An 18,239-nucleotide genomic window follows, 5' to 3' on the forward strand; every position below is an offset into this window, starting at 1 on the left:
TATTATACAACAGCACCTCTTACAGTGCATTGGGCATGTAGTATATCTGTGTATGTTTTACAGAATACATCTTACAACATGATCAGTAATATATGAAACCGGAAAAACTGAAAGAGAAAATGCTAAGGCCCCAATCATGTAAACACTTCAAACATATGAGTGTCACATTGCAGCGCAGGTTCAGGTTGTCTGAGCCTGGAGCAGTAGAGTCAGAAAAGAAATATGGCAAAATTAACATTGCAAGTAGAACCTTACATTTTTCCTTCCCTGACTTTTTTTTTTGTCATTTTAACTTAGTAACATTAATGTTGCATTAGCAAAAGGTTTGTTTCACGTGACTTTTGTACTTTGGTATTTTATTTTTATTTAAAAGAAAGAGACAAAAAGCAATTGCCTGCGTTCAAAAAATAGCAGAAATGGACTCAGGATCAAGTTTTTATCTGGATCCAGATCTCAACTTCTCAAGGTTAGGGTGTTCAGCTCTACAGTTTTAGTTGTTGTCACAGTTCTGGGCAACTGCACCTATATTTTCCTCCGCATCTCCCCCCCCCCCCACAAATTACACCAAGGGGACCCACTCTGAGGCTCCCCAGCCATCACCTCTCTTGGGCAGAGACATGCATCTCTTCCTCCTGATCGGGGTATTTCCAGGTCGAACAGTTCCTAGCAATCACTGTGTTTTCACAGCAGAGACAGGCTGCCAAAGCAGTCCTGCTTGCTTTCTCTTCAGAGACAGCTAACAATGTGACTGACCACAAAGCTCTTTTTAAGCATGCCTATTTTATTCTTAATATAAAAGCACTAGAGAGACAATAACCTACATGCATGCTAATAAGGTGACCAGACAGCACCCGGACATTAACATGGACTCTGGCAGGAGCAGTCCTTCAACACCTCACCCAAGGGGTTTCCTTATGGTTGCCAGTTAATCACTGAGGCCTTGGCTACACTGGCGCTTTACACCACTGCAACTTTCTCGCTCAGGGGTGTGAAAAAAACACCCTCCAGAGCGCTGCAAGATACAGCGGAAACAGTGCCGCAGCGCTGGGAGCGACGCTCCCAGCGCTGCAAGCTAATCCCCATGAGGAGGTAGAGTACGTGCAGCGCTGGGAGAGCCCTCTCCCAGCGCTGGCGCTGCAACCACACTCACACTTCAAAGCGCTGTCGCGGCAGCGCTCCCGTGGCAGCGCTTTGAAGTTTCGAGTGTAGCCAAGCCCTCAGCTTCAGCTCAGAACAAGCAACCTGTCCCATGGGGCCTCAATAGGCCTAATGCTTACAACTGTACCCTAAGGACTGGGGCCCTGCATGGACCAGGGATCCTGTCAATCTGCTGGATTGAGAAGAAGACCCTGAGTCAATTTAATACCAGGCTATTTATCCAAAAATCCTTTCCTTGGCTGTGGGTTTCTGGAGAATCCAGTTTGAACTAGCATATGTGAACCTCTCCAGGGGGTGGCTTCAAAGAGGTTGATAACCAGAGGAATTACATTAGCATCCCCCTCCTTTAAGAGACATTACATACAATTCCACAAGAGCACATATACAACTATATTTTAAAACCATAGATCCTAAAGGTATTAAACCTAATTCAGAAGGGTTTATCCTAATTCAATAAAGTTTATTTTTATTCCATAAGTTTTGTCCCAGATGTTGCAAGTCTGTCGCAGTTTGGTCCTCTATGATAAACAGGGACAGCTGTTATGTTAATAGCCAGATCCAAAATTGTCCAAATTTCAGTGGTGCTTGGATCCAGGATTGTGATTTAGGCACATCTCTTAATATTGAGCTAATTTAAATGCTAATTAGATTAACTGGCTGGGGAAGGAATGAGTTCCCAACTTTGCAGCTGCTGCTTTTTGTCTAGAGAATTGTTTGTAAAGTTGAGATCAAGGAACAGCAGCACATCTGTTTGCAGTGTGGCAACTGTATCTTTACAGTGTAATGAGTTAGGTTTTTTTTTTTAAAAAAAAAACACAATGAAAGCTTAGAATTTGTAGCATACTGAAGAACACAGAGAAAACTGAGATCTGGTCTACACTACAGGCCTATATTGGTATAACTATGTCGCTCAGGGGTATGAAAAATCCATACTCCTGCGCAACGTAGTTACACTGACCTAACTCCCTGTGTAGACAGTGCTATGTTGGCAGGAGAGCTTTTCCCATTGACATAGCTACTGCCTCATTGGATTAACTATGCTGATGGGAGACCTCTCTCCCATCAGTTTAGAGCATCTTCATTAAAGCGCTACAGTGGTGCTGCTGCATTGGTGTAGCTACACTGATGCAATGTTTTAAGCATAGACTTGCCCTGAAGGCCGACCCTAAAATATGCAGGGTCCATCCACATTTTGGGTAGTGCTGGTTGTAGTTCCCCTGACGGAGAGGAGGTCTTGTGTCACCATAATCCCATCCCTGTTAGGAAAATTTTCTACCAGAGTTAAACATGTGAAACAAGAAGTGATGTACCTTGTCTTTGTTTCCAAGATAGAACCAAATACTGCAGTAGATACTGAGGCCCAACCTAACAAGATACTTAGCACGTGCATATAGGACTACTCAATAGCCATAGTCACTTGCTTAAAGTTAGGCACAAGCTTGGGTACCTTGCTGAATCGAAGCCTGTGGAAAAAAGATAGATGCCACATCTACATACCAGAAAAGACGAAAATCAAACCAAGAATAAAATATCCTATGAGAAACTCCTACAGAATTGTATAGGGATGAAACCAATAGGATTCTAATGGTGTTACTTTAAAACCCTGCAGCATTTCATAACGAATAGTATCTTTCCATAGACTTTGGTAACTATCTTATAGAATTCTACCACGGTAATTTCTATTAGATTCTAAAAGTTGTTTTAAAGATTCCGTAGAAAGGCTATCCTTCTCTACAGGAATTTTCCATACTGTAATATTGGTGAATAAAGCAGATTTCCCTTAGACTGCTATACGTGTAGGCAAGGAATGTTCTAAATCCCAATATTGTAAAACCTTTCCTGTACAACACTATTAATATTTAATACAAGGATCAATTAGGCATCTACAATGTTCTCTGAATAACCCGGAGTTGCCATAGGAATGAAAATGTAGTCAGAAGCTAAATGGCCTTGTATAAAATAATATCATAACATAAAACTGCAGCTCCCATTGGTTGGGAATGGGGAATCATGGCCAATGGGAGCTTCGGGGGAGGTACCCACAGGCGAAGGCAGTGCACAGAGCTCTCTGCCCCCTCATCCCCCCAGGGGCCGCAGGGATGTGGTGCCGGACACTTCCGGAAGTGATGCAGGGCCTGGCCAAGCAGGAAGCCTGCCTTAGCCCTGCTGCCCCATGGGGCTGGCAATCTCGCGGGCCAGATCCAAAGTCCTGACGGGCTGTAGTTTGCCCACTCCTGTTCTAGGAAGTTACTCTAGAATTCCTAGAAGCTGAGGATTTCTGAAGTGCACAGGTACTGGCTGTAAATACATGTTTCAGCTATCAAGTATTTCAAGCGTAGCTCAATACTTACTTCCACATGTTGGCAGGTTTGAATAAGTTTAGCCAAAAGAGTTTCCAGTTCAGTATTCCTCTTAATAAGGTTCGTGAGGTTATTCTCCAAATTTTGCTGTTTAAAAGACAGAAAAGAACATTTTAGTTTTCTGCAGAATTTAGGATTTCAGGCAAATACATGGAAAACTGTTATACTTGCAGGGCCTTATATTAAGTTTGTAGATATGCACATGTGGCTTTCTTATTTATCTGTATTACCAGATGTTTTGAGCAGGCACATGGTAAGGAAAGTGCCTAGTTAGCCATGTGCTTGCACATTCAGTATCTGGTAGTGCATGTGCAAAGTGTGCATCCCTTACTGATTTTGTTTTTCCCAGTTGCTTTTGAGAAAGACAGTATCAGACACTTTATTAAAAGCCTAATATAATATCTACTTTGTTCCCTTTGTCTGCTACCTTTGTAATTCTATCAGGGACAGCAATCAAGTTGACTAAGAAGATTTCTTCTTTATAATCCCATAAGGCTTATTGCTTATGGCTCTTTATCCTCATGTTTATGGCTGAAATAAATATCAGTGTTGCCAGCTCCTGTTTTTATCATGGTTCTCATAATAGCTGAAATTTTATTTAAAGCCTAACTCCCAAAGACAAGTGAATATGAGAGAGTCTGAGCTTTAATTTAAAAAAACCACACCCACTATGTTTTACCCTTGCTGGTTGTGGAGAACAGCTTGCAAATGTGGCCCTAATGCACTATAAAGATCAAAAGCCAGAAAACAAATAAAAAGAGCCCAAATCATTATTTTTCAATCTCATGACTTTTGTGAGCCTGACTCATGATTTTTGGACATTTAGAGCTGGCAATACTAAGGGCTGTTTGCATGAGTAAAAGGCTGATCTATACACACATTTGCATCAAAATAACTAAATTGGTTTAATTCACACCTTTTGTTATTTCGGCACAAGCATATGGGGTAGTCTACACTACATAGTCTTTGCTTTGCCAACATAGCCGCTAGCATAGACACAGCCATAGGATGAGTTTTTCTGCCTGGATAGTAACATCACCTCTCTGAACTATATTAGCTAAGGGTATGGCTACATTTGGAATTAGCGCTTTGAAGTGTGAGTGTAGTCAGAGCGGCAGCGCTGGGAGAGAGCTCTCCCAGCGCTGCATGTAAACCACATCCCTTACGGGTGTAGCGTGCAGCGCTGATTACACTGACGCTTTACAGCGCTGTATCTTGCAGCTCTCAGGAGGGTGTTTTTTCACACCCCAGGTGCAGCGCTGTAAAGTGTGAGTGTAGCCAAGCCCTAAGACAACTGAAGCAGTTTAGAAGACAGAAGGCAGTAGCTGCATCTACATTGGGGATTTTACCTTAGATTTTATTACAAATCCTGAATAAAAGTACAGTATACTATATTGTGGGGAGAGTTCCATATTCTGTCACCATCAGGGCACTAAGGCATGCAACAGTGGATGAGATATATAGATATGAGTGTCCATGGATCCTCAATGACGTATTAACGATACACTTTGGTATGTTACTGTTCTGCTCCAAATTCTTACATATGAAGAACAAGAAGCGCAGAGCTTAGGGCTAAACAGCAAAGTATTTGCAGAGGTAGGATTAGTACTCAGGGGCTCTTGATTTATACTCCCATATTCCCTCACCTTGTATCTCATGGTATTATTCATCAAGACCTTCCATATTGTTTAAACCTCTGAGAGAGAGAGAGAGAGAGAGAGAGAGAGAGAGAGAGAGAGAGAATGTGTGTGTGTGCGCGTGCATGCATGTGTATGTGGGGGCTAGCTGAGTGGCCATGTTGGGGTGCTTGTATACCTCCTATGTGCTGTGGAACTGCACCAGCATATGCAGGACTGGCACAATGATGACAGTGATTATAGGATGGCTGTTTGCTAAAGTGATAGCTGTGTCTCAGTCAGGGCTGTCAGTTGTGGTGAAATCCACCAAAAGCCTGAATATTTTGGGTAAAGGAGAGAAGGGAAATTTACACCTCACCCGCTTTGAGCATCTGCATGGGGGGCAGTCTGTGAGCAGGGCCAGCAGTCTGCCTTAATGTGATCTAGTAGCACTTGTACCCAGTGTAAGCACAGGGTGGCAATTCTAGCCTGGAGGTAAGAGTTCACTTCCTACCTTCCCTGCACTCCATCCAAATATTCAGGCTTTATGTGGATTTAGTGAATTTCACCACAATGGACAGCCCAATTCACAAAGCAATGAATTTAGCACACACCCATCCTCTACACTCACCTGCCTTTCTAGAGTGGTCTTAGTTCTGTACAACCTGAACATCTCTACCCTCTGTAAATGTGACTGTTGCTACTCTAATAACAATTAGTAATAATAATAGGCAGCCACTCTTCACTATGGTTCTGGTTATTATAGTTTATGCTCAATTTGTTTCTGACCCTTCTTTGTGCATTGTTTCTCAACTTATACAGTCAGATGTTTATTGTGATAACTAGTGTCTGTCTTGTAGCACAACACTGTAAACAACAATGTAACACTTACCTGTATTTTTTAAAAACTGAAATTCAAAACGATTAAAGTGCTTAAGTCGACCCTCAGGCATGGAGGTATTAGTTTAACACTCGTATTTTCTGAATTATTCTTGTAAACTTTATCCCATTCTTAACCAAGTAGATAATTATTAAAAGGCAAAAAGTGCTAGACATCTGGCTATCCTTATAGATCTTCCTAAATGTTCTGCTTAAGAATTTTAATTCCAAAGTGACTGTTATAACCTTAGTCCCAGATTTGGACCTTAGCGTCCAAAATATGGGGGTTAGCATGAAAACCTCCAAGCTTAGCTACCAGCTTGGACCTGGTACTTGCTGCCACCACCCAAAAAATTAGAGTGTTTTGGGGCACTCTGGTCCCCCTGAAAAACCTTCCCTGGGGACCCCAAGACCCAAATCCCTTGAGTCTCACAACAAAGGGAAATAATCCTTTTTCCCTTCCCCCCTCCAGGTGCTCCTGGAGAGATACCCAGACACAAGCTCTGTGAAACTACACAGAGTGACTCCCCCTCTCTGTTCCCAATCCTGGAAACAAAAGAACTTTCCTATTCCCCCAGAGGGAATGCAAAATCAGGCTAGCCAATTCAACACACACAGATCTCCCCTGATTTCTTCCTCCCACCAATTCCCTGGTGAGTACAGACTCAATTTCCCTGAAGTAAAGAAAAACTCCAACAGGTCTTAAAAGAAAGCTTTATATAAAAAGAAAGAAAAAATACATACAAATAGTCTCTCTGTATTAAGATGACACAATACAGGGCAATTTCTTAAAAGAATATTGAATAAACAGCCTTATTCAAAAAGAATACAAATCAAAGCACTCCAGCACTTATATTCATGCAAATACCAAAGAAAAGAAACCATATAACTTACTATCTGATCTCTTTGTCCTTACACTTAGAAACAGAAGATTAGAAAACAGAACTAGTTCTCCAAAGCTCAGAGAAAGCAGGCAGCCAGAAAACAAAGACCCCGGACACAAAATTCCCTCCACCCAGAGTTGAAAAAATCCGGTTTCCTGATTGGTCCTCTGGTCAGGTGCTTCAGGTGAAAGAGATATTAACCCTTAGCTATCTGTTTATGACAGTGACATTCTTTTTTCCCTAGAGAATGCAGAAAAGAAAAGAACACCACTGTGTAACATTCTGTCTAGAATGGATTTCCATGCTGAAATTAGAAATTCTTGAAAAAATGGATTTTTAATGGTAACACTGACAGATACAAGTGTGACAGACACAAGGTTGGATTGTGTCGTAAGCAGATGAAACAACAATATAAATGCTACATGAGCCTTGACAGATTATCTGTAAATACAAGAGGATTTTTTTTTGGGAGGGGGCAGGGGAATCATCTAATATAATGCATACATTCATTATAAAAAAAATAGGTTTCTGGCCCTTCTGCTAATGCATTGTGGTCTTGTAAAATTTGCACTCAGCCCTATTAAGCAATGCCACCCAAAGAGGTGGGAACATTTCTATTTATCCAAATGAAGTTCTGACTTTAAGGTCTGCTCTAAGCAACACTAAGGGCTTGTCTACACTATCTGCCAGATCAGTGGGCAGCGACTGATCCAGCGGTTGTCAATTTATCGCATCTAGTACAGACGCGATAAATTGACCGCTGAGCGCTCTCCTGTTGACTCCGGTACTCCACCAGAACGAGAAGCGCAAACAGAGTCAACAGAAAAGGGTCACCTGTCGACTTACCACAGTGAAGACACGGCAGTAAGTAGATTTAAGTACATCAACTTCAGCTGAAGTTGCATATCTTAGATCGATCCTGCATGGTAGTGTAGACAAGCCCTAACAAATAACTAGCCAAAACCCACAAGCTTCTTTTAACCAGGTTGCTTGGACACAGTAGGTTTAATCATATTACAACTTTTAACTGGATTGTAAGCGGGTCAATTGACTCAGTTAAAATGGTCATGAAGATGGAGCTTTATACAACCATTTTAAAACACGATTATTTATGGAGTGTATGTAGGGCCAAGTCCACCCAGAATGAGTCACCAAAATGTAATTATAAGGGATAGTTGAGAGGGTGGTGTTTCACTTTTGTTCCACAAGTCTATAGAATGGTTTGAGCCAATGGTTGGAAATGGAAGCTGGACAAATTCAGACTAAAAATAAGATGGAGTTTAATAGTGAGGCTAATTATCCATTTGGAACAACTTAGTGAGGGATGTGGTGTTACTTGCAGTCTTTAAATCAACATTGGATGGCTTTCTAAAAGAAATACTCTAGCTCAAAACAGAAGTTATGGGCTTGATGCAGAAATTATTGGGTGAGGTTTGTTGGCCTGTCTTAAGTAGGCAGTCAGACAAGATCATGATAGTCTCTTCTAGCCTTAAAATATATGAAAGCCAAATGTGAACCCATGTCCTTTGCCAAATTAGTGGTCTCATGCAAAGAACAGCATGTACAAAAAAGGAAGCTAGCATTTTTCTTCCTTTCGATTGATCAGCTCCTTTCCTCCTACATCTGCAGATTTGGGTAGGCCTAAACCATTACAAGGGCTGATGATATTGTCAAAATGAAAGAATGAGATTCTAAATACGCTAAACGGAAAAAACGCTGATTGGTGCTGACACAGCCTTAATTGGCATGATGAGAGTTTCTAAAATCAATCACAGTAGAGGACACAGCAACATTCCCAAGACGCTCTTTTACTCCCAAAGATATTTTCCTGCACTGTAGAACCTTCCTATTCAAAGGCTACAAAGAGAAACATATAGCAGTCAGTTACAATAGGAACTGCATAGGGTAAGGTAAAGTAACATTTTTCTTTTTCTTGCCTGTTCAAATAAATATATATATATACACACACACACACACACGTACATGCACACACATGCACATGCACGCGCACACACACGCACACATAGAGAGCACTAATATAAGAGCTCCCTTTCCTTTATGGTTTATAAAAGGCTTTCATTTACTCATTGGGATGTTCCAAGAACATTTCTTCTGAAGTTGTGGATCCTGCTATAACCAAACATTCCAGGACACCACTTTGTAATAACAATATTACTTAGCATTTATCTAGTATGGTACATGATCTAAGTACTCTATAAACTGTGGCAGCAATTCTCAGTTCCTCTGTTTCTGTGTGGAGCAGGAACTGTACTGGGATAGGTTAAAAGTTTTGAGTATATTTGAATGTAATGTCTTCCCTTGCCAATACAATTGTTGCCTCTATATAGTGATGTTCTGTTCTTTTAAGTGAATATGTCAGGATACCAGGTGCACGTGGAAGAACTTGGGCTAATTTTTATCCTATGCACCTATACTTATCCATATCCCACAGACATGTTCATTTGCTTGTTTGACCCATGTAATTCTCCAGACAGTCTTGAACCCACAGAATGATTATGGGAGTAATTTACCTCAAGTCCAAGGCACAGAGCTCAACCACCATGCCACACATTGTGAAGTGGAAATAATTATGATGTTGATACACATTTACGGGAATTGAGCTTATACCTCAACTGATCACAGTGTACCACACAGAGAAACTCAAAGATAACAAGCAATGAATAGGCTAGGAGTATTTTTCATTAAAAAATGTAATAGAAGGGAAACAGCTTTTGAAGCCAATATACTTTAAATTGTTTAAACAAAATTAGAATTTTTTCTATATTTTGTAAGAATGCTGCCAATTTCCTTATTAATTCTTACATAAAGTGGGACATTGTGGGGATAATCAAAGTGTTTCAGATCTACCTAAACACACAAACACCTTTAATAACACAGATCTCAGTATTCTTGACTTTCTGACCTGTTAGTCGTGCCCCGGCATACTGCTTCCTCTTACTGTATGCTTCTGAAGTGCAGCTACATTTTTGTTCTTTGACGAGAACAGCTATAACTGCTAAGCTAAAAGCTCTTCTGAGTTGTTGTCCTGCTTTGTCTTTATTTCCTTAACTATTTCAACTCTTCTCTCCACTCCTATTTCACAGCATAAAGAGGAACATTTTGAGTATAGATAGTAGGAAAGATTGGGATAAACTCCGGATAAAGTACACTGGCTGGAGAAAAACAAATGCAATGATTCTGTAAGTCTCATTCAAATATAAAGTATTAGAGTCTACAGAGCTAAAATATTAAAGTAACAAAGTTTAAATAATAATTAAAAAAATTAATTCCTCTGCATAATTTTCCACTGAGATGATCTAGCAGGATTGAGAACAATCACAAGTGATATTTTTGGACAATTTTCTCTTTAACACTGGACGTGACTATAACAACAGTCAGGCCTATGGTACACATACTAGTTATTTACTTTCAATTTTATTAAAACAGACATAAAGAAAGAATAAAATAAGATCTCTAGCTACAGTACTGCTTTGGTTTTTCCAAAGGATAGCTTCATACAAAATGCAATACATCTTTCTCAGTATATTCAAACCTCTTGCAAAAACAATGTACTAATATTATTGTGTAGTGTTCAAGTAGACTTGGCACAAAACTGCTATTAGAGATGGGCAACAGAGGCAAAATTCAGATTTCAATCTAGATTTCAAATATCCCAAAATCTGTCAGTGATTTGGGTGTAGGATTTTTGGTTAGCCCTCATCTCTAATTAGTAATTAAGAAGGGAAGAGTAAAGTGGTATGGATAAATTACACATTTTTTGGCTGAAACTTGAACTTTTAGCGGTTTGAAAAGGTGTGCACAACTTTTGACCCCAATTATATTTAACTTTTGTCTATCTCTGCATTTTTTTTTTTTTTTTTTTGGTAGCAGCCAAGATTGAGAACTGAAGTGTTCAAATCTCACAACAAGGGATGATCAGTCAAAATGTATTTCTGGCCTGCCAAGAAGTGGGAAGTGCTGTTAATCAGGAAATTTCCCAATAGCCTGTGTACACAAAATATCTAGCCTAATCCATTCCTAGCATCCATTCCAAAGCTGAAGTTCTGAGCTTTGCACATCACTAATACTAAAATGGCGTTTACTGGCACAGACAGGTAAAAGCTCCTCTAGAGAACCACAATTTATGCAGTGCTTTTAAAATTCTGGCTTCTACAAACATGTGCCTCTCCACTTTCTAACATTTTTATTTTATGGGATACATCATGAAGACAATCTGCTTTTAATCAGCCAGTACATATTACTAAATTCTGTGGTTGAAACATAACCTTTCTTGATCTTACAGGATTATATTAAAAAAAATCAAATAAGTATTACACATTATGACGAGTTAAGATGAAAACCTGACTGGATTAAAATTTTAAAGAGAAGTAAGGCTGGCACAGCAACAGTCTCCTATGGATATTTGAATCAATGGGGCTGACAAGACTTGTCAATTGGAGCCACAGTAATGAAAGGACAAGTTAGTTTTGAGCTGATATAGGGCAAGCCATGATATGAGTGTTTGATATAGGAAAGGAGGTGGCAAGTTTTATCTTGAGCATCATTAAAGCAGAGAAGCCAATACTAAGCACGTGTGAAATAAGAAAAAAAATGCTGAATTTTAGTAGGCGACAGCAAATATTTTAGTCACATATTGGATCAGCCAAAGTGAATGAAGAGAAATATTGTTTATAGCAGTTTTCAAAAAGTGAACTTAAATCACTTTGCCTTAAACCCAAATTTGTTCTTTGCACTTTTGTTTTTATTACTAATTGTACAGGCTGCTGTCTGAGCCCATAAACCCATTAAACACTGTCATATCATGCTTCACCTTTTTATTTCAGAAATAACTTCCCCATAACCAAGATCAATGAACAGATTGTAGAACAATAGTAAATCGGTCTAACTGCAATGGAACTCACTTTTGATAGATCCAACTTTGTATGCAATTGAATTTACTTTCTGGGGACTCTGTCAAGGTTGTTATCTTTAAAATAAAGTAAAAAAGAACCATAGTGTCAGTTATCTCATTTTGGAGGACTTAAGTTCTGGTCAGTATTCATAGAATCATAAAAGATTAGGGTTGGAAGGGACCTCAGGAGGTCATCTAGTCCACCTCCCTGCTCAAAGCAGAACTAATCCCAACAAAATCATCTCAGACAGGGCTTTGTCAAGCCAGGCCTTAGAAACCTCTTAGGATGTTATCCCACCACCTCCCTAGTGAAATAGCTTATTCCAATATCCAACATAGACCTCCCCCATTGCAACTTGAGACCATTGCTCCTTGTTCTGCCATCTGCCACCACTGAGAACAGCCTAACTCCATTCTCCTTGGAACCCCCCCTTCAGGTAATTGAAGGCTGCAATCAAATCCCCCCTCACTCTTCTCTTCTGCAGACTAAATAAGTCCAAATAAGTATTCTTGCCTTGTTAGTAGTTTGTTTGTGTGTGTTGGCTTTTGGCAACTCTCTCTTCCTTATTCATGAGGGAAAAAAAAGAGAAAAAATCCAAACAAAGTAGAGAGCTGTGACAATGTGCAAACAACAGTAAACAAAGCAGCATGTATATGGTTCTCTCCCTCCCCTCTCCCAATTATAAACCTGGCTAGAATGTTCGCATGAATAATGCCATGTGCTACTAGTGCATTTATGGACAGATCCTGCACAACTGAAGTCAGTGGTAGTTTTGCCTCTGTCTTCCACTGGAGTTGTATCTAATTCTAGCGGACCATCAAGCAGAAAATTAATATCCTCCATATCAATACTCTATTCAAGTTTAGGGCTCCATCCTAGAACATACTCTAGTGAAGTGTTCAGCACCTTCAATTGTCTTTTTGCATGCTCTGGTCTTTATCCAGTGCTCAGAAGCATCTGTACTGTAGGTTGCAAGGTTGAGTAAACACCTTGGAGGGGGGCTGATTGGATAAATTAAGACTATTCACATGCTTAAAGTTAGGCTTGAGTTTAAGTACTTTGCTGAATAGGGGCCTTAAACTTTTTTCCAAAATACCATATGGACCTGGTATAAGACAGTCATTTTTCAGTATGAAACTTAAGCCAATGACACTCGTTTATTTTATAATGCAACAGCTCATATGCTATTGGTTATGTTACATAACTGTTGATCAGCATCAGATCTGGGATTTCATTAGAAAAATAATCATATTTGACCTAGATTTGAACTACAGCATTATTATGTTGAAGGCCTGGGTCTTAACAAGTAGTTAAGAGTACAACATAAGAAAAATGTTGGATAGTCTAATTACAATATCTCTCAAATCTGTGCTGGGATGTTGGGGAGATTTCTCACTACCACATATGACTGCTTGGTAGTTAGCTCAGTTTATACCAAATAAATCAGCTTGAGCTGCAAAACACAGACCCTGGTTTGAATCTGAATTTGAACCACCATTATATTTCAGTGGTATGATTAAGGATTCTAGTTTTGTACACTACTGATATAAATCCTAATGGCAACATTTCATCTAGGATCACATTCAGATTCCATTACTCGCTCCCTGCACATCCCATTAAGAAAATTCAGGAATGTTTGGACCTGAAATTGTGATTCAGGTCCCTGTATAATCTATATACAGACGCTCCCTGACTTACGCAAGCATTCCGTTCCGGACAATTACACACACAAAAAGTGTATGGAACTTTTTCCGTAAGTGAGGGCTTACATAAGTTGGGTTTACGTAACCTGAGGAGCATCTGTATTAGAGATTCTTGCTATAAAGAAAAATAACTAGAAAAATATATTGAATGAATACCTTTTTAAACAAATAAAACATTTTGGAGACCAATCCAGATTCATGTACCTCACTGAGAGTCCAATCTTGCAAACACTTATGTGTGCTTAACTGTGAGTAATCCCATGAGGCTACTTAACAATAGTAAATTAAAGTAAATTCATAAGTATCTGTAGGATTGGGGTCTATGTGCTTTTTCTAAGGCTATTTTTCACTAAATTGCTATTACAATAGAACATTTATATAGTACCACAACATACACATACTAAGGTAAATACTACTCTGTTATAATTATCAAGAGTCAAATATTATTTTCATATGCTTCAGTTACTTAATATTTCAAAGCATATATCAGGGAAAACTTCCTAACAGGAACATCCACTAGAGTATGTCAATACTTTTTCAGTGGAAATGGGGGAAATCCAGTACTTGAGGCAGTTAAAATTAGAATAGACATGGCACTAGAAGATGTACTGCAGCGAACAATCCTGCACTTGTAGAGGGACAGAAAATGTAAATCTAATATGTCTTTTCTAGAGATGAGCCCAAATCAAACTCCCCAGTGCAAATACCTCCTTTGACTCCAGGAAATCCAGATTCAAACTCTGCAGCTTAGGTTCATCTCTAACTATTTCCATTTCTAACTTTATGACCCATCATTATATAGCTCAGCATCTGAGTCTGTATTTTCACATGTTGGTTTCTCTGTTGGTTCACTTCAAAATCTCAAGACATTGAACAATCAAGAAAAAAAATCTTGCACACTTTATTAGTCTCTTACTAGTGATAGAAATCAATTAAGCCATTTTTATCAGTCAAATAAGAACAAGCTGTTCATATGGTAAGCTTAACTTTGTCTCTAGCCCAAAAGTATCTTGGTTTGAAGGCTAAAAGTCTGTTTTGCTGCTCATCTTTAACCAGGTAGTGAGAAGAGTGCAAAAGTTAAATGTAAGTTAGCCTGCCCAAACTGGTCATATGCCAGCTTTAGCCATTCATGTATAAACCTTTGTAACCCAGAACTTTTAGACTATGGAAAGCATATGCTGCTTCACTCTGGTGGATAGACAAACATCTCAGAAAAAATGTGCAAATCAGATTACCGCTGGAGAGAGTCTTTTCTGAGCCTTGAGTGAGAAATCTTAATGTTTCATTTGACCAATTTATATAACATGTCCAATTTGTACAGACTTCCTCCAGACAAATTATTCATTTGATTTACTACAACCTTTGGAGTTTTCCCTTCTACTGAGGTTGGCAAAGATTGCTATTTAAACGGTGAACCCATGTCTATGTAAGTATGTTTCTTATGTCAGTTTGGCAAAGTATAAATAAATGAAAAGCCCAAGTAGATGATATTTATTGAGAACCTTTAGTCAAATAAGGGTCTGATTTTGATCTCATCAATTTTACGCTAGTGCAGCGGTCCCCAACACGGTGCCCGCAGGCGCCATGGCGCCCGCAGGGGCATCTTAATGCGCTGCGTCCTGGCACCTGGGAGAGCACCCGCTGAAATGCCGCCGAATTTTGGCGGAATTTTGGCGGGGACGCCTCTCGATGACGACGCTTGTCACCAACAAGTGATGTCATTGAAAAGTGTCGCCCCCGAATTTCGGCGGGGACATCTCTCGATGACGACGCTTGCCGTCGACAAGTGACGTCATCGAGATGCACCACTCTCGAATGTCAGCAGTGATGCCTCTCGATTATGTCACTTGTCGACGGCAAGTGGCGTCATTGAGAGGTGTTGCTCCTGAATGTCAGCGGCAATGCCTCTCGATGACGTCACTTGTCAATGGCAAGTGGCATCATCGAGAGGCGTCGCCGCTGAAATGCTGCCGAATCTGGTGCCCGCCAGATGAAAAGGTTGGGGACCACTGCTCTAGTGTAATGGTACTGGGCTGATTCACCCTGCATTATTTCAGCTTTACACTCGTGTAAGTCCATTGACTTCTGTGAATCAGGCATTCCAATGTCAATCTAGTTACACTCAGTTTAGGTCCATAAAAAATACACACACAATCCAGGAGGAGGAAAAAAACTAGATCCTGCATAATGTTAAGCAAAAATTGTTACACTGCAGATGGACAATATGAGGACTCCTCTGGTACTTCCATATGTTATTAACAATAGCATTTTTAGGCCATGACTGTTGGTTTGGACCCTGTTTCTGATCTCTCTCTTTCATTTTTAAAATCATTCTCTCAGACTATAGTTCTTTTAGTCTTCTTTAAAAGATTGAGATAAGGTTTGGTGCATTGTTCAATACTTTATAGTGAAAGAAATTGCTTAAACAGTTGTACCTGAAATTCATGTAGACGTTTTAATATGTTTGCATAAATGAAAACAACAACAACAGTTTGGTTCTTGCTGTTTTCGTGGGCCCCCAAACTTACACTTTATTTCTCTAGTTTGAGCTAATTTCAGTTATGCAACCACTTCCTCTTTTTTGAACACAAAGGCTCATGTCAAGGTCAAAATGAACTGTGAATGGGGGACAAGAGTTCACATTTGTCTAATCCATACTGTCCTGCTCCGCACTCTTGGATATCTCCAGGAGTTCTGGAAGTGAAACCTGGCAACATTTATCAAACCTCAGGACATCAGGTTTCCCCAAATTAAGTTGCTTGGGTTCCTCCTTTCAACACAAAGTATCATATATGCAAAAACATAGCATACATACTGTGAGATGGCCAAGAAAATAATTGTACAAGTAGATGGGGAGAAAATGTGATGCTGTGCTGCCTGCATAACTGAAAAAGAGAACAGCTCAGTTATTAATATTATTCCTTTGTTTTGGAATATGTAAATTTTACATTTAAGTTTAATAGTGACACTCAAATAGTAAAACAACATCATTATTGGTAAAGCTTTCACTTTGTTATAACAGGTCAAGTAGGGGCTGTGAATTACATTTGGTATAATTATATAGTAATATTAACTGTAATTGCAGACCTATTGAAATCTTTTTTAAAAAAGCCTTGTTTTTGCATGGATGACTTATATTCAACACACGTAATGGTATAAAAAGAAGCCTCTTCCCAAGATGGGTAATTAATTAGTAAGGCTCTAGTTCTATTCATACATTCGCTCAGTGAGTTTCTTGTTTTTTGTAATAATTTGTTTGTCTGAGAAGCTAATGACAGCCCAAATTATAGGACTGCCCTGTCTCCATAGCAACTAAATTACTCCAAATGAAAAAACACAAAAACATAGACTGACCTAAAAACCTCCTAAAACTATAAAAATAAGAAATTGACTAATAATTCACCAAACTGAATTTCTGACTAAATAATAATAATTAATGCTTTGTACTGGTATAGCACTATGCACGGATAGAGCTCAAAGTCCTTTAGAAAAGGTGAGTAAGCATTATGATCCTTATTTTACAGGCAAAGTAACTTATCAAAAGTCATACAGAGCCGTTCCAAAGCCCACTGAAGTCTACAGAACGCTTTCCATTGTTTTCAGTGTTGGATTAAGGCCACAGCAACTCAGCATCAGTGCCAAGAATAGAATCCAGTTCTCCTGCCACAGTTGCCATTTAATACATGTTTTTATGTCATTAATTTTGGGACTCAGTCTGGTGCATAATTAATTCACAGATTCAGAGAGTTTAAGGCCAGAAAGGACCATTAGATCATCTAGTCTGACCTACTGTCTATCCTAAGCCCTTTAATTTATCCAGTAACCTCTGTACTGAGCCCAATAACATGTCATGACTCTGCAACCACATATGGCCAAATTCTTCAGTAAGTGATTTGACGCAACTCTCACTTACTTCATCAGAGTTGCAGAATTTGGCCTGTTATAACATACTAATGACTCCTCATTATGGCAAAAGCAATAACTCATAAAGTTGTCTAAATCCAACCACACAGATGTGCACTGTCCGTGCCAAATCTTACCAGTACAGGATCAAAGTGGAAGTTGAGGGGACAAATACCCCCAATTCTAGGGTTGTAAGGCTAGTATGACAGTGTCACATTTTGAAGAATTAGTGGCTTGCCATTGGATACTATTTTTTTAAATGTACTCCTGAAACAGAAGACTTCAATAATTCCTTTTGGGCTTGACCTGGTCTTAAATGCTGTACATTCTCATTCCCAAATCTATGCTCTAGTATGTCTTTAATGTATAACATTAACTGCTGGATGCTTTTCAAACTAAACAAAGATCTAGTTTGTTTCATTTCTGCAATATACTAAAAGGCATTAGGAATGGAGAGCTAGATTCACAAAAGAACTTAGGTGCTTAACTGCCACTTCAGATGCTTAAATCTCAGGCTTCACTGGGATTCATAAAAACCCTATTCAGCTGCTGCCAAAACCTAAACTCACTTGATGCCTGAATTTTCACCGTAGAAGTTTCCTGGGTGCCTATGTTTCTGTCTCTGCACATACCTCACCCTGGGAATGCAGACACCTAAGCCCCAGAACCATTAATGAACCAGGGGAAGATGGGGCATTCCTCTGCCTAATTCGTCTATGGGGCCCCAATCTCCTGCCACTGCTCCAATTTCATAACCTTTAACTCAGAGTCTAGAGTACTTAACCTGGGATATGAGAGACCTGAGCGGGAAAATGGATCTAAA

General features: G+C 39.4%; 1 protein-coding gene across 6 annotated transcripts in view; it reads right to left on the reverse strand.

Moving 5' to 3' along the window:
* The window catches only part of MID1 (midline 1), a 362,051-nt gene that overhangs the window by 66,198 nt on the left and 277,614 nt on the right, over positions 1 to 18,239 (reverse strand). For all 6 annotated transcript variants that reach the window (XM_030572658.1, XM_030572668.1, XM_030572696.1 and 3 more), the window contains one exon: positions 3,510 to 3,605. In XM_030572658.1, the coding sequence (XP_030428518.1) occupies positions 3,510 to 3,605 (96 nt within the window). The remainder of the gene's footprint in view (positions 1 to 3,509; positions 3,606 to 18,239) is intronic.

The sequence above is a fragment of the Gopherus evgoodei genome, chromosome 1, assembly GCF_007399415.2.
Source record: "Gopherus evgoodei ecotype Sinaloan lineage chromosome 1, rGopEvg1_v1.p, whole genome shotgun sequence".
Lineage (NCBI taxonomy): Eukaryota > Metazoa > Chordata > Testudines > Testudinidae > Gopherus > Gopherus evgoodei.